The 22628-nt window shown below is 38.4% G+C and overlaps 1 protein-coding gene across 1 annotated transcript in view; it reads left to right on the top strand.

The window, feature by feature from the left end:
• The window catches only part of Cntnap4 (contactin associated protein family member 4), a 248895-nt gene that overhangs the window by 53395 nt on the left and 172872 nt on the right, over nucleotides 1-22628 (top strand). The window contains exon 3 of the mRNA XM_074055620.1: nucleotides 19936-20129. Coding sequence (XP_073911721.1) covers nucleotides 19936-20129 — 194 coding nt within the window. The remainder of the gene's footprint in view (nucleotides 1-19935; nucleotides 20130-22628) is intronic.

The following is a 22628-nucleotide window of genomic DNA, read 5'->3' as shown; positions in this document are numbered from 1 at the left end:
TATGTGGGGGGACGATGTTGGAAGTACAAATGGGCACAATCTCCCTGCTTGCCCTTTACTTCCACCTAGCTCAAGTAGACATGAGTCATTCGATGCTTAAGGGAACATGGATCACTGCACAGCTTGGGGACAAGGTTCAGAAGACACCCTTGAAATCTTAAATATGAAATTTTTTGCTAGGGAAAGGAATTCATTTTTTCCCCTATTCTCTGAAAGTAAGATATAAGGAGAATTTGGAATGGAAGTAAGAAGGTAAGACGTGAGCAAGAAAGTATGAAGAATTACCTGACCCGATTCCTTGTTCTCAAACTGAGTTCACTACAAATGGCATTGTAGAAATCTTCCTTTATACTCATATGTTTGAATGTGAATGATGTAATTATAGTGAGTGCTTGAAGAGGAGACTGCCTGCCCCAAGGGAAGTCACTGATACACAGATGGTCATGTGGAAAGGATACCACATTAGTCCCAGAAGGTCAATAAGGAGAACCAAGAGCTACTATGGGCCCAAGAATGAAAGTAGAAGCTAGGGACACATGCAGTGGTTCTGGAAAATGTCTTGTTTCTGGCATGGGTGTGAGGCATCAGAATGTCATGATTAATTACATCCTCACCAACCTGTCATAGAGCCAACAACACAGAGCAAAGTGGAAGATGGTCAACCATTGGGATCTTTCACTGCCTAGACAGCAGTCTAAGAAATGGTTGCCTTGTCCACTGCCCCAGTACTCACCCCATGGTTGATAAATTCCTGCAGGCATTTCGAACAGACAGAAATATAATCCTTAATTGATTGAGTCATCCACGAACTGGTCTGAGTTTCTCTAAAATGATTAGATTGATTTTCTACATGAGATGGAATAACAGCTCAAGAAAGAAAATTAGATTGAGTTAGAAAAAATGCATTTTCACACTTGAGGCTGTAACAGAGAATTTCATAGCTGCAATATGATTCTAACTGCTTTGCTTAAGTAGTTTGTCTCAGAGATATGATCTGTAACCTGCTGACATGTGAGAGCCTACTGTGAGTGTCTCTTCAACTTAGCATTGCCAAGTTGATAGCTAGGAATCTGCCATAGAGGGAGTATTGACACCACAGGAATTAACAAATGCTACGAAGTAGGGCCTCCTCCCACCCCCCCAAAGAACAAGTTATTAAACAGTTATCAGCATACCATTGACCTGAAGTTATTTCTCATGAACCCAAATGTAATAATGTTATGGAAGAGATTGGGCCATGACATAAAGACCTGAACAGAGCTTGACTTGTTCTGATTATTGTCTGACCTGATTACTTACCTCCTAAAAATGCACGCATAAATATGTTATTGTGTAGATTCATACTGCACATCTAGCTTGAATAACTTATTTCTGGACCACACACAGGAAGTAGGTAAAACATTCAGACCTCTAGTTATTGAGCTGACCTGTTGGTTTATTTAACCTTTGATTTTATGCTTAAAAGAGGACATTTTTCCATGAGATGTCTATCTTTTTGTGGTGGTGGTGGTGCCTGTGCATTCTAGGTAGGCACTTTACCACTGAGCTACATCCCCAACCTCAATGTCTATCTTTGATCAAGCTATCCAGAAATCTCTGTTAGAGCTAGAGAATCTTGCTCTTTTGTTCTCAGTGACTTATACATATGAATTAAGATATTTACTTACTAAACACGAGGAGTGAGAAGTTAGACCAACTTGCTTTGGAAGTCATTCAGACAAGTCAAACTACCCACCAGCAAGCTGGAAATGGCTTGGTAAAAGCTTGTGGGTACTATCTTCTCATAAAGCAATATGCAATAACCACAAGTACTATTCTGTACTTTTAAAATTGTGGTGGTCTCTCTTTCTTGTTTATTTATCTATAATTGGTGACCCATATGGTCCTTAGATGCTAAAAGTTTGAGTTTGGATGGCCTTAGCTTTGAATAAAAGACTTTCTACAATTTGGCTGCATTCTCCTTTCTTACCTTAATGACCGCTGCCCTCTCTAATCCCTTCTGTCCAATTGCTGTCATTCTGAAAAATAGACTTTGCATTGGTTTGCTCTCCTGTCACTCCTGTGCTTAGAAGTCTCCAGCCCTTCATTTTGGACTTTCAAAATCCCACCCTAGAACCTAAATGAAACGTTTCTGCTTCCTTAATCACTCAGCCAGCAGTGCTCTCCTTATCCTAACCTCTCAAATACACGTTCTATTTCAGTCCTTCATGTAACATCTGTCACCTGCTGATGGGCTATATTGTTCTTCATGAAAGATAATCACCCTGAATGAAGATGGAAACCACACCATGTGGATGACAAACACGGTCTGAAGTCACTTTGCCTGATTTCATCAGAACTCTGTGACCATTCACTAGTGGCTTCACACCCCTTGACCTCAGTCTATTCACACCTATCGTGGGAAAAATAATAGTTGCCATCACACAGGATTGTTGCTAGAATCCGATGAAAAGGGACACAAAGCACTTAGTATATTGTAGAATATATCCATTTCTACAAAGCCAGCAGATTCAGGGTCATTTCTGGCATTTCTTTTGATTATGTGTGGGCTTGTGATTATTAAGCACATTTGGGTTTGGGATTTTAGGATGGAAATTGAGGACAATAGTGTGATGGTTAGAATGATGTTGATAACTCCTTGGAGACAGATGCTCTTTTTGTTTGAAATCATTGTGTGTGATCTAGTCCTAAAAGTATAATCAGTCTGTGACTAGGGAGATAAATTCTATATTCTTTGCTGTGAAGGGTGGCATTCAGGGATTTATAAAAGATAGTCTTCTATAACTTTCTGGTATCTTGTACTGCTCAAAGGTCACAGAACTTCCATAATTTTTTTTAAGGATTAACAATGTCCTAAGCATCATAGCCATTCCCACTCTCTGTCTTTGTCTAATTTCTGTCTCCTTCACATTTAAAAAAGGCATGAGATGGTTTATAAATAATGTTTATATTATCCAAAAATATAAATGTTAGCCACTTTGTAATCTCCACACATGTTGCATTAATTTAAATGTTAAGATATTTAATTATGCTTGGATAGTTCGTTACATCAATATTCAGGAAATTCATTGGGATTCAAAACATGTTTCAGACACTCCAAAAAAGATTGATGATAATTAATCAAAAATATTTCTTAGAAAAGAAATGACAAAAAGTGGTTTTAAGATCCTTTGAAATGTCGGCTTTGCTCATTACAGAGGTCTGTCATTTCACTTTGCTACCAGAGAGGCAAAGCTCTTGTAGCCCTTTGACCTTTTGAATTCATCTCAGAGTCTAACTAATTTACTTCAATCGCTCTGAGTTTGGCCATATTAGAACAATTACAGTTCAACTAATGACGAGCTATACTTTTATGTTTGCTCAGTTCACAAAAGTTTAAGTAAAGTTGAATTCAAGGATGACAATGGTATTCTAAAATGGAATTTGGTTCTTAGATCTTAGTTTAACAAACATCAGTTAAACTCTATTTTTTCATATGACAAAGTATTTAATGTAATAAGTTAGATGATGGGAAAGATGGCATTTGAGCTGCAGCTGAGATGTGGCTGAATGAATGGAATAGAAATGTGTGTAGCTCAAGTGAAATATGGAGAAGAAGAACAGGTTTTGTGGAAAAATGCACTGTTCCCTGAGGCTCCAAGGTCGGGTTGAAGTTGTGTTAAGTGCAGTGTCAAAAGGATGCCTTTTGTTATAAGGACCCAACTTGCCTTTACCAAAACAACTCTGAACAGTGGTGAGAATAGTTTGGTTATTTAAGAGGCACACATTAAATACTAGTAGGAAGGAAGGTCTTCTCCAAAGCCTATAAATTTAGCTGAATTCCACAGGCCTTGCTTCCTTCATTCTCATCACCTAAAAAGAGCCTCCGCCTTTCCAAAATGGACCACTCCACAGATTCCTAAATCCTTTGTACTTCCTCAGATTTTCTGGCGCTTCTGTTTTACCTTTTTCAAGTCTCCCTTCTACTAATGCCTCTTAACTCTCAGCATCACCATCCAGCAACTTTTAGAAACTTATCTTTGACTTAGCCTCTCCCTTCTCAATAGCTAATGATATTTCCAGTATTTCTAATTATGGGATGTCTTCGGTTCTGTCAATTTTATATCCCTAAGCCTTCTATTTTGTTCACTTTCATGGTGTTTGCATGCTAGTAAACATTGCCTTTACTCAAGCCTCAGAATTTTGAAGTCTCATTAATGCAACAGTCCAGAAGTATTTTCTTTTTGCTATAATTTGACCAAGGAGATCTTCCTACAGTGCCAATTAGAAATGCACCTACTTCTTAGGATCCTCCAGTGGATTTGATTTTCCTTCCTCAGTGTTTGGTATATCCTTTATGGGTCCTAAGATCACCCTCTACTTGCCATTGTAACCCCACTCTTCCCTTCGAGCCTGTTCCTATGACTTTATATTCTCTTTTTTGTTTTGCTTTTTTTTTCTATTTTTTCCTTTTTTTTTTTTTTTTTTTCGGTGCTGGGGACCGAACTCAGGGCCTTACACTTGCCAGGCAAGCGCTCTTCCACTGAGCTAAATCCCCAACCCCGACTTTATATTCTCTTTTCCAGCTATTTTGAACGATTTGAAGCCCATGAGCATGCTATCATCTCTCTCTCATTTGTCTCTGTTCATTCTTTGGGAATGCCATTGTTCTTTCTTCTCCTCCTAAGCAATTCCTGTTAGGAGCTCCATGTAGTTGTCACTCTTTCTGGAAGTCTTCCTAAATTTTTCAATGGGAGTCATGTGCCTCTTCCTTGTACTAATTTATGATCTTTTGCCTTTTGTCCCACTTATCATGAATCCTTTTCCCCCCAGGTGAATTCAATACCTTTTATTTTGAGTGGTGTCCCATTGAAATTTTTATCCCCAGTGACAAGCCAACAAATGAAGTAGTTTTCAACTGTTTGAAATAACAAGGGTTCAAACTAAGATAGGAACAAAGAAAAGGAAAGAGCTACAATGAAAATCACTTTGGAAGTAATGTTACCAGAGTTGGCAAGTTCTATCCAGTATTATTGAAAGAGAATAATTATAAATGATTTTTAAGATTTTTAGTCCAAATGATTGGAATTGTGTGGACATCTGGTTTCACAAGAGGTATATTTGGAATGTTGAATTTGAGATATCTATAGGATATCCATGAATAGAGATACAGGAAGCATTCAAAGATTTCAAAGAAAATTTAGAGCTGGGAAAAAATTTAGGCTTCATCATCCAAAAACATCATTGTAGTCATGGTTCTGAGAAACATGGTTCACTGAGAATGTAAAATAAGAGGAGAAGGGCATAGTCTTAGCTTTTTAGCAGAAGTAAAGAGAAGGAGTTTTATCAAGGATGATAAAAAAGCTGGTCGGAGGAGCTACAAACAATAAAAAGTAAAAAAGAAGTTTCAGTTTCATTGGAGCTAAAGAAGGAGGGGCTTGCCCTAATTGACAGAAGTTTGGTTGTGACTTCTGTTATGATAGGTTTTCTCTCAGGTCATTTATTGTCCTTCATGGATAGTGTAGGGATACAGAATGTGAGCAGAGCAAAAGCAAAGAGCTGCTGTTCTTTTACTTTGAAAGGATTGTCCCTCAAGAATCATGTAAACCATGAACTTATTGTTGAAACTTGAAACTCTACCTACAGATTATCAGTAAATCGTTCCTCCCATTTTTATTTAGAGGAGCATAAAATCCCAGAAAGATTGCATCCAGGCTTGCATGCAATTTCACAAAAATGATAGATTTAAAAATTTCACAAGGGCAATTATAAAGACACAATATTCTTCCACTCAGTTATGCATGTGGTGAAGGAAAAATTGGTGCCACTAAATGAAAATATAAAGTTCTTGACATTTATGGTTGGCTATTGAGCTTAGCTAACTCTGGAAATATTACATTCATATTTTCTAAAGCTACAAATTGAAAATTTCTTAAAAAACTGAAATTCAGAATTCTGAAGGTACACTCAAAACAACAAACTGACCTTTATTTTTTTTATTCTTGAGTAACCGTGGGTTGCAAATTTCCAGAAGACAGATGTAATAAAAGCAATAACAACTGCAATATAATAATCCATGCTGGTAATTGAGTCTCCATTTTGCTTATCAAAAGTCTTTGCTTTTTGCAATTATTGTAGCTCTCATCATGTGCACGCATCAAACTGCTTCTGTTAGGATACTATTTTTTTTCAGTTGCTGCATTCTCCTCTGTGGTAACAGAGTGTGTGGAAAAATGCAGGGGTGTGGATGAGATTCATAGTATCGCCAGAAGCAATTTGAAATTGGCTACGCAGAAGCACAACCTATTCTTTTCTTGTCCATCTTTTCTGATCCAGAAAATGTTTGCATTAACTCTCATTCCCAGCTGGAAGCACGACTTTATTATGACTCAATGGATCAATATACACTGGGAACCATGAACTATGATAGGTAGCCTGACAATCATATGAAAGGCCTCATTGGTTTGAGTGGAAATGAGGTTGCTTTGTGAGACTTTCTTTTTATCAAAAGAACAGTTTAGAACTTTCCATTGTGCATTACGAATAGAAATAAGATGGAGATAAACAGAGCAAAATGATGTGTTTTCTTCCAGCTTCTGCTTGCCCTTCCCCAGCGTTCACATCCTGACAGACTCGATCATGCTGGCTAAGCTTTTTCTTGGCAAATATTGGAAATATTTGCCTTCTTTTTCTAATACAGACTTGTTAGTGGCATGTGATTTGAGAAGGTATTTATTTTCCAGTTAAGGAGATACAAAGGCAAATCTAATTACAAATTTATAGCCATAGATTAAAATCCAATTAATAGATAAAGGAAGAGTGTATGTTGGAAAAATCGCTTGTAGTAGTTACATTGCCTCTACTACTACTCTTTGCGTTTTTAACACAATATCATATCTAAAAATCAAGCATTCTGAAACTTGATTTGTTTGAGCTAACAAGGTAAAGAAATCAGATAAAACACATGTAACAATCAAAGGTAATTCAAAATATTAAAATATGCTTGGATCTCTGGCAAAAATTCATGGAAGTAAAATAATTTTGACATAAATCTCATAATAGTAATTTTTCCACTGTATTTCTCATAAAATCATAACCCTGGTGTGTTCTTCTCTGAATTTCATAGACCAGTAGCCAGATGGAGCTGGCTGGGGTGCATGGATGCTAGAGGAAGCAATTCATTGTGTTGCACAAGGGTCTGCAATTGAGTGCTTTTCTAGAATTGAATGTGTACACAGAAGAATATTTTACCTGCTGACTTCAAATTCTAAATTCCATTTGCAAACCATACCACCATGCTGTTATAGAACATTATATCTATTAAAGTCAACATATATATGGATATATATACACACATACACATGTACATATATGTATACCTATCTCTGTATAGTTTGAACCAAAAATAATTATGATGCTCCATAAATGCTGAGTGACTCTGCTCTGAAGTTAGAATGTGATGTGTCAATGCCATATATGGGGCAATTGCATGCTGGTTGATCACCTGTACACACATGCAAAGGGCATTGTTTTTGACAAACCACATAGAGTTTTATAAAATCTTAATTTATAAAATGCACAATTGACAACTCTTAGGTACCCAAGCAAAATGCTCCTACGGACACCATGAATATCTCAGAGTACTACTATAGAACATTAGTCATTCAGATCTAAAATAGTGATTAGTATGATTTTCTCAGGCCAGTTCCAAACCCCTGAGCCTGATGGTTAGGTCAGTAGTTGAAGATACACCATGCATTCTTAACTATTGTCAAAACTTTAGGAGTTACATAGCTTAAAGGCAGGAGATACCCTATGTAAATTGAGTCCAGAGACTATTTCCCAAAATATATGAACACATACCAGATCACCTCAAAGTTCCCAGCCTCTGCTGGCTGAGGTAGCCTCTTACCCCCCTTGCAGGTAAATGCTTATATCTTCCCATATCCAAACATTTCCTCCATTCTTTTCCAAAGAAGCAATTGTATATCAGGAACACAGGTGATGCCTTGACTTTATTGGGTAGGGGCTCCTCTTGCATACATTGGTTATTGTGGTGGTGACCTTCACAGTGTCTTTGGTTGGATCCTTATGCCCCACACCAGTGATTTGACTGGTACTAACACTGGATTTTTATTGATATGCACTGTCAAATCTGGTGGCCCTATTCACACCCTTCGTTCTCTTGGCAAAGGCCATCATCACCTTGTGCAGAGTGAGCCCCAAGACACTTCTTATTGTTATTCATCTTCCCTTTTGGATAATGGATGGAGCAGAAGTTCAGTAGCCTTTGAGTAAAGTAGTACAGTAGCCTTACTGTAAAGATTCCCCCTGCCCAGCTAGCAGCCAGATCCTGTTCACTGCAAGGCATTGCTCTTCAGCTATTTCTCTTAGACTCTAATTGTGGAACAGTTGGATTCCTGGAGAATATGACTAATTAGGTAGAAAAATGAAAACACATTGTTCTAAAGCAAAGCAAAGCAAGACAATGATCTGTTAAAGAAAACTGCACTGGATTGAATGAAACAGACAAGGAGGACTTTATCAAGAGAATTGCAGGAGAGGTCAAGACTATTGTGGCTTGCGAGAAGGATTTAACACAACTCCTTTGAAACAAATCCATTGAAGCCCAGTACTGAGCTAGTGGAAATATACTAGAAGGCATTTTGTGGGAAACTAGCCAATGTCATCAGGCCATCTGTTTGCTAAATGGAGCTTATGGAAGTAAGGCTCCTACCCTCCCACTGAGACTGGATGATAGGGACCTTACTTTTATTGATGATTACATTTCAAAGGGTGAGAAAGACATGTCTGGGTTGCACAACTGGCAAGAGACTGCATGAAGATTTGTAGCTCAAGAGTCAGGGACAGAAATTATAATTATAAGTTTTATAAAGTAAATGCTCTAAGAAAAGGGAAGCCAGTAGCCTAAAACCAGGAAGAAGCTTGTTTAGAGTTTAGTCAAACTGAGGGGAGACATTATGGTGTCTTGGTTACATATATCACTAACCACTTTTTCTGTTGCCTATGAAATGAAAATTACCACAATTGAAGGTTGGTTGTGGTTGTTCATGTTTATTATCCAAGCTACTCAGGAGGTAGCGATCAGGAGGATCATGGTTTGAGACCAGCCTAAGCAAAACATCAAGACCTCCATCTCAACAAATAAGCCCCACATAGTGGTGCATAGGTACCACACAGGAGGCATAGGTAGGATAGCAGTCCTAGGCTGGTCTTAGGCAAAAGTTCAAGACCCTACCTGAAAAATAACTAAAGTAAAAAGGGCTGGGGAGTGACTCAAGTGGTAGAGCACCTGCCTAGCAAGTCTAAGGTCCTGAGTTCAATCCCTAGTTCCACCAAAAAAAACCAGACCACAGATCATGGAATTAAGTAAGATATGTGGTATAGCCAAGACTAAATTTAATTTCTCTAAGCCTAGAGGTAAACATATCTCATTACTTGGGAGCATGGCACTCCATTAGTTTATTTAAGCATTTTTTACAAATTGGGAAAATACTAACTGATTTAACCAATCAAGCATCTGGGACTGGCTTTGTACTTTTTTACTCTTTTGATATACTGTGCCTTAGTGATGCTGACTTTTCTAGCCATTATGTGGAAAAGATGTCTGTTGGATGCAGGAGAGTGACTTCAGTTTGTTGACCCAGAAGGAGTGATATAAGGATATTTGGCCCATGACAGCTTATCATCTCAGTCTGGCTGGGAAAGATAAAAAAAAAAAAAGAAGGTAGACAAGCAAAAAATGTTCTTTAAAACTCTGGGATATTGCCAGTATGCTCTCTCTGATGCATGATGTCATTTACTGAAACGACCTGTCTTGCTGTAATATATCTAAATGGAAACTTTTAGGCCAGTATTATAGTGGGCCTAGAAAGTAAAACATGGGCAGGCCTGATTACTATCTGAATTTCTCCACATCATGTACTAAAATCCATTTTCCCCAAACTACTAATTTAAATGAAATCAAACTTGGTATACTGAAAAATAAAAACCAATAAGGCATAGCATTAGGTCTTTTTTGTAATTTTCTTGTAGCCTTCTAGAGGAAATTTACCTGTCATAAAATTTGCAAATCAAATATATAAATCAAAATGTCCGAACAGAGAAAGGATGTAAATATTTACTTTTTAATCCACTGAATTATTAAAGATTTCAGACATGTTTGATCTGGCAAGACAAGAAATAGCACTGAAAGTCAGTCTGCCAATTTGCTGTAAGGGAAAATTGATCGACAGCTAAGAACTCAGACCTAAGAGAATTTAGTGAGGTATTATTAATTTAGAGCCTTGCTGGGGAGATGAAGTGAAAAAGCATCTCTTTCTCATTGTATCAAAAAATTTAAAAAACAAAGCAATAGATACATCTGTGAAATGTAGTTTACAAGCTATTAAACTGTATAACTGTAAGGCAGTTGCTGGTCTCTAGGCCTGTGTGTGTGTGTGTGTGTGTGTGTGTGTGTGTGTGTGTGTGGTCTCAGCCAAATGTCTAGATTTTGTTATTTGAGAACACTGTTGAAAAAACTGTGCTGCAAAGAAAGATATCTGTAGTTTTTTTTAGTTTAGCTCTAGTTCTACCTTTGCCACTGATTTATACCAATTGAAACACTTAGATCCATGTGGCTGCAAATTGTTTCATTGCTTTTTTTCAGGAGATGCAGTAGGGTACCACATAACATTTTGGTCAATAACAGGCAGCACATTGATAGTTACCCACACAGCCAGGGTGCAGAGTAGGCTACAGCATGGAGGTTTACGTAAGTGTTCTTAGTGATGTTTATACAACAACGAAATTGCCTAATGACACATTCCTCAGAATATGTCCCTGTCATTAAGTGACACATGACTGTATTTATTTAGAACCTACTCTATGGGAGAGATACTTGAGGTCTGTTAGCGAACAAAGTAGGTGAAGTTTTTTGGTCTCGTGGAGCTTCTGTTCCAATGGGACAAGACAGATACACAGTAGATATAATGAACTCGAAAATCATATGCAGTGCTGAGAGGGGACAATTTCTGTCATAAATAAAAAACATGGTTCAGGGTAAGATGAACAGAAGCATAGTTGCTGAGTGGAAAGATTTATAAAGGGAGGTCAAATTCAGGTTACAATGCCTATGTACATGGAACTGTCACGCTAAGATACCCCGAGTAGCTGTCTTAAACAAATTTTTTTTTTTTTACAAAAATGGAGATTAGGAAGTCAGGACAGGTCCTGCCTGGGGTTGGCACCAGTGGGAGTGGAGGATATAAGGAAAGGGTATATAAAAGTGAATATAGTGGAAATATTATATACACATGTATATAAATGGAAAAATGAGACCTGTTGAAACTGTTCCAGGAACGAGGGAAAGGGGGAGAGAGGAGAATGGTGGAAGGGGTGAATTCAAACGAGATTGTAAGAACTTGTAAATGTCACAATGTCCCCTCAACACAACAATAATAAAAAAGGAAAAAAATAAAAGGGAAGTTGGAGTTACAAACTTCTATGAAAGGGCGAGATTTGAGCAGACTAGACGGTGGCATAGATACCAGCCCAGTGTACCTCCAAGAAAAGCGTTCCAGGCAGAGAAAATGGTTTAACAAAGCTTTTGAGATGCTTAGTTCATTCAAAGAATGAATTCCTCTCCACTAGCAATGGAGAAGAATGAGCTAGTGTTTTGTTCTTTTTCCTGTTGGTGTAATACATTACCCAGACTGGGTACATGATAAAGGAAGAGGCTCATGTAGCACATGGTTCTGTTGCCTGGGAGTCCAAGAGCATGTCAGCAGCATCTGCTTGGCTTCTGATGAGTGTGTTCTTGCTGCATCACATGGCAAGAAAAGAGCAAATGTGCTAGCCCAGGTCTCTTCCTCTTATAAAGCCATCATTCCATCATGAGGGCCCCTCTCTTATGGCTGCATTTATCCTAATCACCTCCTAAAGGCCCCTTAGCATATGAATTTGGGAAAAAGTGTGCAACTTTTGGGGACACTTAATTCAAACTATAGTAGCTGGGAAGGAAAAAAAGTGAGAGAAGGTAGAGATAGATGGGAAGGGTATGGGGCAGGGGGAGAAGTCATAAGAGATTCTTATAGTCTGTATAACCAGGACTTTGTCTCTCTGAAAAAATTGGGAGTTTCTGTAGCATTTTGAGCATAGAAGTAGTATTTTTTACTTGTGTAGCAAATTGAGTCTCAGTGAAAACAGGTAGAAACGGAGACTTATTAGGTAGCTATTATAGGAATCCAGGTGAAAATAATGGGACTTGAACCAAAGAAGTATCCATGAATGGGAAAACAGTAGGGCTTGTGAGAAAGTAGCACCAACAGCATTTTCTGGTGGTTGGGGAGTACAGTGTAGAGAAAGAAAGCAATCAAGTATGACTCTATTTTGTTTTGTCCTGAGAAACTGGAAGGAAATACTTGTTATAAACAGGGTTGGGGAAGAGGGTGAGTAGATTAGGACATGGGGGAAGAATGGAAGTTCACTTTTGGTCATGTTATCAAGGAGAAACTTGAATATACAAGTATGGAGTTTAGGGAAGAGGTGTGGGCAAGTATATAAATTAGGGAATTTTGACATGTAGTTAATGTTTAAACTCACAAAGCTAAGAGAGCCCACTGAGGGGGGCAAAGGTTGGGGAAAAGAAGCAGAGCAAAGAACTGAGACCTGGACAATCTCAACTTTACAAGCTAATCAGATTTTAAAGAAGAACCAGCAGTGAGACTGGGAAGGAGAAACCAGGAAACCAGGAAGAAAACTAAAAGACTGAGCTAATTGAGCACATTAAAGTCATAGAAAGAGTGATCAGAGGTCATTCTCTGTCACTGATAGGCCAAGTGGTAGGAGGACTGAAGCCTGACTATTGGAGTTTGTTGGTGACTTTGACAAAAGCACTTTCAATTGATGAGTGGTAGGGAGGAGAAGTCTTTTGGAGTTGGCCTAAGACAAGATGGGATGGGAGAAAAATTGGAAAGAGTGATGGATATCTTACTTGAAGAGTGCTAATATAAAAAGAAACATAAAACCAGAGTGGGGTCAAGAGATGTTTTTCCTTTTAAAAATGGGGAAAAATAATAGCATGCTGATTAACAGGACACTGAATGGTCTGTTAAAAAGAACAAAATATGATGAATCAAGGAGTGGAGAATCGCTGAAGTAGTGATCCTGAGTAGGCTCAGTGCTAACGAATGATTCCTGTAACCAGAAAGCACAGGAAACACAAGCCCTGCAGGCATGGCTGTACCAGGTGTCCTGTCCATGTCCTCAGAATTCGGTCTCTCATCCTCTCTCAACTCTGCTTCTCTCTGGGTTGACTCAGCCAGGTTTTCCTCAAAGGCCCCTTCCACTGGATTCCTCTACCCCACCCTCTCAACATTCACAGCAGAAATCTCTTCCCTAGTGTTCTCAATAAAATCCTGGAATTGCCTCACTGGCCCAGCTCAGGGTCACGTCACTCCTGAATCTTGGTAGGCCATGCCCACATTCAGGAAAAGACCAGCAGCAATAAAAGCAATGTACACAGTATTAACAGAGTCTTACATTCTTCCAGCAAAAAGAACTCAGCTGGTAAAATACCAAGCTGTTAAAAGTCTCTAAGTGGTGTTCAGGGACAGCACATCCCATTTAATGGAACCTGACAAATAGTGGTGCTGTGTTCTTTCTGTTTCTTTACACTACTGTAATTTAATGTCAAGATACAAGTGATCCAGGCAAACTTAGACTCTTGGGGAATTCTAGACGAAATCACTTTTGAAAAAAAATAATTATCATAGCAGGAGTCTTCCTATGACAATTTAATTAAACCAATTATTTTCTAGAAATTTAGAAGTCCTAATGATGTGTAGGAGTTGCTATTCAACCATGGCCATTTGTGTTTGCGTCCTTAACCATCCATGTTCTCCTCCTTTCCTTCTTCCTTCCTTCTTTCTTTCCTTCCTTCCCTCTTTCTCTTCTTCTCTCCTCCCCTCCCTCCCTCTCTCCTTCCTTCCTCTTCCTTCTTTCTTTTTATTTTTGGTGGTACTGGGGTTTGAACTGAGAGCTTGCTAGGTAAGCACTCCACCACTTGAGCCACGCCATAGTCCTTTCTTGCTTAGTTTTTGCATAGGGTTTCATGACTTTGCCTGAGGCCAGCCTAGGCCCATGATCTTCCTACCTATGGTTCCCAGTAGCTTGAATTGTAGGAGTCAACAGACAACCCTGATTTGGTGGTTGTTATGGAGTCTTATTAACTTTTTTGCTTGGGTTGGCCTTGAACCAGAATCCTCCAGAGTTCTGCAACCAGAGTAGCTGAGATTATAGATATAGGCCTCTATGTCCAGCCCATATCTGTGTCTTCCTAAACTTTAATCTCTTGAGAAAGAAATGTGACTCACCCTTTCCGTGTAATTCCTATCTGTATAAGTTGGGGATATTGTCTTCACTGATAACTACCAGCAGTGTCCATCATGCCATTTTTAATATTACCAGAGAACAAAAATGATTCTTATCTCTCTTTTAAGGCTCTAATGAAGCATGCTTTTTCCTTTCATTTTTCTGAAACTGTAAGATATGCCTCCATTTATCACTAAATGTTGGTGATATCTAGCAAGATATGTGCTTAAACATAATTCAGCCAGTCAGGTTACTTATATAACTTTTAGAATATATTATTTGAGTATATTACTGGGATAAAAGATACCATTATGAGACAAAGATAGTTGTAATTGCTTCGGCGGGGAGTAATTATCCCGAGAATGAAAAAAGTGGTGATTTAAAAAATGTCATTTACAGATTTGAATAATTTTAAAAATAAGGAATTTCTCACCTACACTAAAATAATGTATATAATATTGGGAAAACTGAATTACCCTCTATAAATATTTTTTAAGTTTTATTTGAAGAGGTGTGAATGCATATTCCATCTCACTAGATAATTTTAATAATTAAGTTTACTATGATACATACAAATTATGGAAGAGTGCTTACCATAGAATATGTAGTAGGTAATTTTTCATTTGCTTTTTATCCATTTAATTCATAGCAACATATATTCTAGAAGCAGTTTCCTCAGAAATATGACTTTTAAGAGTATAGGTAACAGTGTGGTCATTCAGTCACTAAACTTTTTCCATGCTCTACTTTACTGTGGTCTCACCTCTTTGTTTGGAGCCAATAGCAATAATAATTGCTTCCCAGCTCAAAAAGCTACAACTGCCATCTACTCTCATGCTCACTGAATGTGGGAGAAATCAATAGACACTTCATTTGCTTTTAAATTTAATTCTCATTCCAATACCACCACACTTAAGAGTCTTATGAATGGGGAGGGTTTTCATTTTTAAATGTGAGTATCCAGGCTGTAATATGATGAGTGAAGAGATGTTTCCATTGGAATAGATGCACAAAGCCAAGGTAGAAAAAAAATAGATGGGATGGGGGGAAGGAAGCCTGAGAAAATGAACTGGAGAGACAAGACTCTAGTTTTCATTTGCTGGGTTAATACCTAGTGACCATAGAACAGATGGAGGTAGGAAAAAATCGTCTTTAGTTTTGTAGGCATTGGTTTACTGTGATGTTGAATATATTAGCATATTAAAATCACATTAAGGACAAATAACACTTGACTAGCAACTGAAAGGCTTACTTAATAAACAAAATAAAGAATTCCTTATAGTATTTTATTTATAGAAATTTAGAGTGTGTAATTTGCTGGAGTTGGCCATTACTTTCTCCATTAAAAAAGTTGATGGTATGGGTCCAGGAGGTTAGATTAATTGGTGATGGTTGTGGGACTGGTGCATTTCATGTTGCCATTGCCCCTACCTGTCACCAGTCTGCCAAGATCAGCCAACTATCTGTCTATCTGTGTATCTATGTATCTATCTATCATTTTCCATATTGCAATTCAACATTTTTTCTTAAAGTTAGAACAAGCACATGTTATCACACACTCATGCCTCACAGTTCTAAACCCAACAGGAATCTTTGGATTCCCCGTGGTCGACTTATCCTGCTGAAATTACTTGGTAAAGCCTAGGAGCGTCTGAATTCCCATTACTTTATCAGTGTACCTTTTTAATGATATAGCTTAATTTGCATACCAGTAGTACCTTTTCACCACAGGCAAGAAATTGAAATGTTCAAGGTCAATTAACTGCGAATGTTTCAAGTCGGCTAGTGGAGCTATAACTGTGAGTGATGCTGGGAAGCAGGAGCGGTCAGTGAGGGTTCCTCTTCCTCCTGATGAGAATTGATGATCCATTTTTAACCCACTAGGATCACACGGATTCTTTTTGCCTTGCTGTGTTTCTCTTATGTTTGCTTATTAAATACTGGTCTATAAGGGTGTGCTGAAATGTCAGAGAAATACTATGACATTCCAGATTAAAGAAACACATCCTCATTACTGATTTTGGATCATTAAAATTAACTAGAAAGAGCAAGAAGCAAAATAATCCGCATTTTCTCGGAGGTATGAGATGGTATTGATAAAAAATCCCACATGCAGAACTTCTTAGTTAAGATGATAGCTGCTTGGAGGCACATCCCTTTCCTGATTTTTTGTTGTAAAAAAGTGACAAAATTCAGAGATTTGCAGTTGTAATGCCAGGACTGAGGAGGTTTGGTTAGCATCAGACCCCAGAAGACTCAAACTCTAAACTTTTTATAGGTTATAGGGTGAAGCAGTAAGGTTGGATAGGACAGGAGAGGGAAATATTTACTTATTCACCACCCACATCATGTGCCTGTATTTCAAAGACATCGTCCACCGTTAACCACAGGGAGAGAAATTGATCCTGCTTCCTGGTAGCTAGATCCTAAGGATTTCTGATCACCCCTAGCACCATCTTTCCTGTCTACTGACAACTACCAATTCTCACTTACATATGATGACAATATGAGAGGCACTGTATGTCCTTGTTAAGAGCACTGTGCCACACGCTGCTCCACACACAAGGACAGGACGTTCAAGCTTTCTGCATCTGACTCACCGTCTGCTAAATAGGTTGCTTGGGGAATTAAATAACAGCACTTCACAGAGTTCCTGACACAAAGTACTCACTTGCTCAGTAAATACTAAGTCATACCATAGTAGAATTAGTGGAGGAGACTGGCTGTTGTTTCACTGCATCCTTATAAATGAAGTATGTAGGAAGCCTTGGCTCAGGTTTGAAAATAATGGTGTGAGTGTGGTTTCCACTGAGATCTCAGGAACATCCTGAGCTGGTGGTGGTGGGGTACTATGTGAGGTGTGATTCTGACCGTTCAAGAGCAATTTCCACATAGATAACAGGCTGTAAGAATAAGAAGGACCCTTTGTGGGCAGGAGACAGCAGTGCTAAACAGAGAACATCAAGAAATCCCAAATTTATCCAGAACCCATGTCTCCCCAATGAGCCTTTTTACTTAAAATGTGATTAATATGTAAGCAAATAGATAGTGTTTGTCATCAAGATAATTCCTCCCCAAGTCACTGGTTTTTCAAGGGCAAACACAGAGAAAATGAAAAGTAAAAACATACCAATAAAAATTAGAGTGAGTATAAATATTCTGGATCCAAAAAAGAGAGCCCTGTAATTTTAATACATATAATGGAATACACTTCTTTTTGGCAGTGCTGGGGTTTGAACTCAGGGTCTTAAGCTCGCCAGGAAAATGCTCTACCACTTGAGCCACACCCCTACCCTTTAGTTTTAGTTTTTTATTTTTCAGATAAGGTTTTGCACTTTTGCCCAGGGCCAGCTCCAGGCCACGATCCTCTTACCTCTGCCTCCTGAGTGGTGGGACAATAGGCATGTGTCAGCATGCTCAGTTTGCTTTGTGAGATAGTCCCAGTCATTGGGATGCCTGGCTGGCCTCCAACCATGATTCTCCTACCTCTGCCTCCTGAGTAGCTAGGATTACAGGTGTGGCCACCATGCCTTGCAGAATATGCTTCTGAACAATGTTTAACTTTAAGAAAGAAGGAAATTTGAAAACATATCTAGTTCTAAAGATACCGTAGTAAATGGTATTGAGACTCTATCATGCAAGTAGGATTTAGTGGGATGCTATCGGTATAAGACATTGTAATATATTTTTGAAAATATTATTTTGAGCCATTTTGGAGGTGCTGGCTCAAGGCTGGTCAGTTGCCACTTCTTGAGCAACTGTTGGTGTACACACCCAAACCACTTCCATTACTGGGCTGTCAACATTTGGGGAGCTATCCATCAGCTAGAGTTACACTGGAGCCAGGTACCAGACAGCTAGAGGCTGCCCCTATGGCCCAGAACATCCTAAAGAATTTTCCAAGTTAACCAATCCACAGGAGCTCACAGAAGCTAGCAAACCTCACCCCACTTGCCATATATAAGCTGCCTCTAACAGCTCCAGCTTAGTGTTATCCCAACTTCTGGTGCAGCCCCACGTGGCCCTGCCTGGCAGCCTTCTCTTGTTTGGAGTTGTAAGTAACAAAGGGTTCTGACTTTCATCTATCAGAGTGGCACTGTGCTGTGTTATACCATCAAAAGAATCCTTAAATCTCATAAAACTTTGTCAACACTTGTGTATCCCTTCAGGTGTCATAATGGTATGTGCCTCCACCATAATAGCAACATTGATCCCGGTGTTTCTTTCAACTAGGGCTGCACTCAAAGTTTCATAAATAGGTCACAGTTGACAGTAACAATGCACCAATAAAACTATAAAAATTAATGGGAATCTGTATTTAAAATTTCAGGCCTTATTATTGGAGTCTCAAGTTGGATGGCAAAAGAATGGGAGAAAGAAAATATAGGCTACTATTCTTATTTGGGAATGTCATGTAATGTATACCATATTTTAATGGCTATTGAATATCAGTAAATATGAATTCCAGAATGTGTCAAGTCCTATTTCCTAATTACAATGATTATGTATGACTTATATAACCAGCAATGCCAATATTTAAAAAATAAATTCCAAAAATAATCCCCCAAGTTATTACATTAAGTTGAAAAAAATGAAACATCTCCCCAAGCCTGACAGGAGTCACTGCTGTAATATTCTGTCATGTGTTAGAGAAAATAAAACACAGTATCTTCTGCTCTACCCACTCTTCCATGGGCATGCATCAGACTCCTGGTTTTCTCTTTCAAGTGCTCAAATACAGCTCAGTTGTGATGCTTCTTACCCTGGCTCTCCCTACCCCATCCCATTCTCCCTCACCATCTTGGGCAGTGGCGTATGGTAAACTGTCTGGGGTGGAGGTAGAGGATTTGTAGAGTTTGCCAATTTCAATTGGCACCCCCACCACGACCAATTGCAAATGGGGTTATGTTTAATAACTGACTTGCAAAATTGAAAACTTCATAGTCATCTCTCACATACTGTTGCCAGTATGTTTTCTTGTTGTTCCTTTACATTCCTCACCATTAATGCTTTTCACATTGTCCTTGAAACATGCTTTTCAATGTCTGTCCTCCCATAAAATTGTAAACACCTTGAGGGTAGGGCTATTCCTTAACCATCTTTGTTTTCCAAAACTTAACAATGTACTTTATTTTCTTCTCTAGGAAGTCTAAACAAAATAATGGTATTTTCCCAGATCCGCCAGCACTTAGAAGCTATTCCTTTGTATCCACCCCCAGGCAAAGGGATCAAATCCAACTGTTACCGAATCATGTGTGTGGGCAGTAAACATGTTAGCTCCAAGTGTTGACATGACCTTTCACATTAAGCCCTTAGAACATTCAGTGGGACCCCTAGCCCTCCCCCACCCCAGCATCTGGAGGCTGTAACACCTAGAAACAAATATGATCAACATAAGCTTCATCCATTTACAAGAATTTCTCGCTTTCCTATATTTTTCTATAATTATGACAAGTTTCAGGTTTTGGAAACCTGACTTTCTTAAATTCCATAGGGGAACACAGTTTTACCAGCATTTTTACTCCACTGATTTTAAACTAATTGTCCTTTGCCAATTTTTTCCTGTTTCTATTTTCACTAAAGGAGCTGGTGGCTGGTCTCCACTTGTGTCAAACAAGTATCAGTGGTTGCAGATTGACCTTGGAGAGAGAATGGAAGTCACCTCTGTGGCCACGCAAGGGGGATATGGGAGCTCCAACTGGGTGACCAGCTACCTTCTGATGTTCAGTGACAGCGGGAGGAACTGGAAGCAGTATCGACAAGAAGACAGCATCTGGGTATGTTTCCTTAACGAAAGACATGGTCTCTCGGCAGCAGTACCAATCTCTTCAATGAAGTAGGTACAGAATCATCAGAATTGCTCCAGAAACATCTTCTAAGAGAAAATATGGCAAATGTTCAGTGTCTAATATGGTTCATGGTTACTTTATGAGAACATGAAAGGTAAATTTATTTCAGAGTCCTCAGAGATTGAAAAAGTCCTATTAGTCCATTCAGTAGTATGGAAACCTAAGAAATAAACAAGACTTACATAAAAATGTCAAGTTTTATAAAATAACATGGGAGTTTTGTGATGTGTTTAAAGTTTTGGATGAATTTCTTTTATTTCCTCTGATGGCTGGGATTTCTGGAACTCTGTCTTTCTAGAATATGCGGGTTTGTATTTGGAGTTATAGGGATGTGTACATAAGTAGAACCTTTCTCTCGTCTCCTTAAAGTGTGTAAAATGATGTGTGTTGTAACAGGGGTGCAGTCTCTGTAAGACTCCAATTGGGAGAGAAGCAGGTTATAATAAAGGGTGGTTTTTGTAGTAGCCTGATTGCATATAAACACCTGATGGAAGAAGGAAGCTAAAAGAAGTTTGCTTGGTGATAAAGACAGGAATTCTTTGTTAGTGTAGAAAAGCATTTGTTGGACCTTATGTGGGCCACAACATACTGCAATCAAAGGACTGTATTTTCCCCTCTGGCTGAGCTGCTGGAACCAGAGAAAATGAGTAACTTAATGAAGCATCATTCTTAGCACACAGATAATTTGGAAGCCTATTTGGGCACATAATGGTAATTTTCTTTGACCTGTCAATTGCCTGTTTTTTGAAACTTCCTGGAACTCTGTTATACATTATAAACTCATTGAAGAAATGGACTGTGATTTATTCACCTTTGTAGTCATTCAGTACATGTTTATTGATGTAAATTCAATCGTGAAGTAGCCATGGTCTTTCCCTGGAGAGAACAGTGGGTTGGAAGAAGTTGCCTATATGTATTTTTAAGAAAAACTGCTTTAAAGTCCAAACCAAGTTGAAGCTGTGTATAAGAGCAAATAAAAAAGTAAAAGAAAGAGAAAATACACACACACACCCAAACACACACACACACACACACACACACACACACACACAACTGAGTTAATGTCATAAGAACCATTTAAACTAGGAGTAGAATAAACGGTAATCATGAACCAATAACGATGAAAACTTAATGAGCTATTTACTTGAACTAGGTGTTTAGATTATCTTTTACCTTTTTTTAATCTAAATTGAGCATTGAATTTTAAACTAGCTAGGTAGTGACTAATGCCTGCTTATATTTAGCTGTGCTAATTGGCATTTTAAAAAAGGTGATAGATCACCCATGAAGATTACTGTGTTTCTGTTTATCAGGTTTGGGGAAAGCCGAACCTAGGCATTGTCACTTGCTTTTCTCTTGTTTAATTCTGTTAAAGATGAGGTATCCAAAGTGAAATAGTGGCATGGGTGATATTCTTACTAATTCAAACCAATAAAAGTAAAGACATAGCACGTATCACAATATGGTTAAGTTAATTCTGTTTTTAGACCCTGCTGTAATTTGTTGGTTTACTCACTGTCTTCCTGTTTTGAGTATGAACTCCCTGTGAATAAAGACTGTGTCCTCCAAGCTTTCATTTGAGCATTCCTAAACATACCAGTACCTTGCATGTTGCAGACAAGTACTATGCATTTGTGGAGTGAATGAGAATTGTAAGCTATTCTTCTGTTTACACTAAAAGTGACTCCTGTCCCCATCAGCACTCCTTTTATCATGTTTTTGGTACTGTTTTAATAAACTGAGAGTGAGAATGACACATTTTCTCTCGATCCTATAAATTTTGAACATTTTTTGTGGGAGAAGTTTTATCTTTCTCATCTTACCTTAGCATTTTTGGTATCTAGTACACAGTGTGGCACGACTTTTGTTGAGTGTATTAGGAAAAAAAGCAATAAGTGAATGACTGGATTTGAATGTGTCAGTCTCCGAATCTGGACTTATCTTTGTGCACATTTCTGAGAGACAGTAAAAGAGTTCATCCAATGTCACTGGAGGTGTAAGGACATGGAATGAGTCAGAGAGCGATTCAGAGGTGCATGCCAATGTCAGGAAGAGAGCCCTAAAGATTTGGAAGTGCAGAGAATTTGGAGATCATGGTAGACTGAGTTTGTCAAACAAGTGGGGCTTACATAAGTCTTGAAAAAAACATTGCAGGTTATATTATGGATGGATTAAAGAAACTATTTGATGAAACTGGAAAAATGTGAACAAAAGCAAGAATACAGGAGAAACCCAGAACTACAATTTCCTGTGTAGCATACACTGAGGTGACTCATCAGATAAGAACTGGGGATACAGTTCAGTGGCAAACTTGCATGAGTGCCTGGATCCTATCCCTAGCAAAACACAAAAACAAAACACAAACAAACAAACAAACAAACAAAATGTCATCAGATGAAACTGTCAAGTTTAAGAAGTGGACAATAA

Source organism: Castor canadensis, chromosome 15 (genome assembly GCF_047511655.1).
Source record: "Castor canadensis chromosome 15, mCasCan1.hap1v2, whole genome shotgun sequence".
NCBI classification, from domain to species: Eukaryota; Metazoa; Chordata; class Mammalia; order Rodentia; family Castoridae; genus Castor; species Castor canadensis.
Note: the sequence above shows the minus strand (reverse complement) of the source record. Positions and strands in the feature narration are given on the sequence as shown.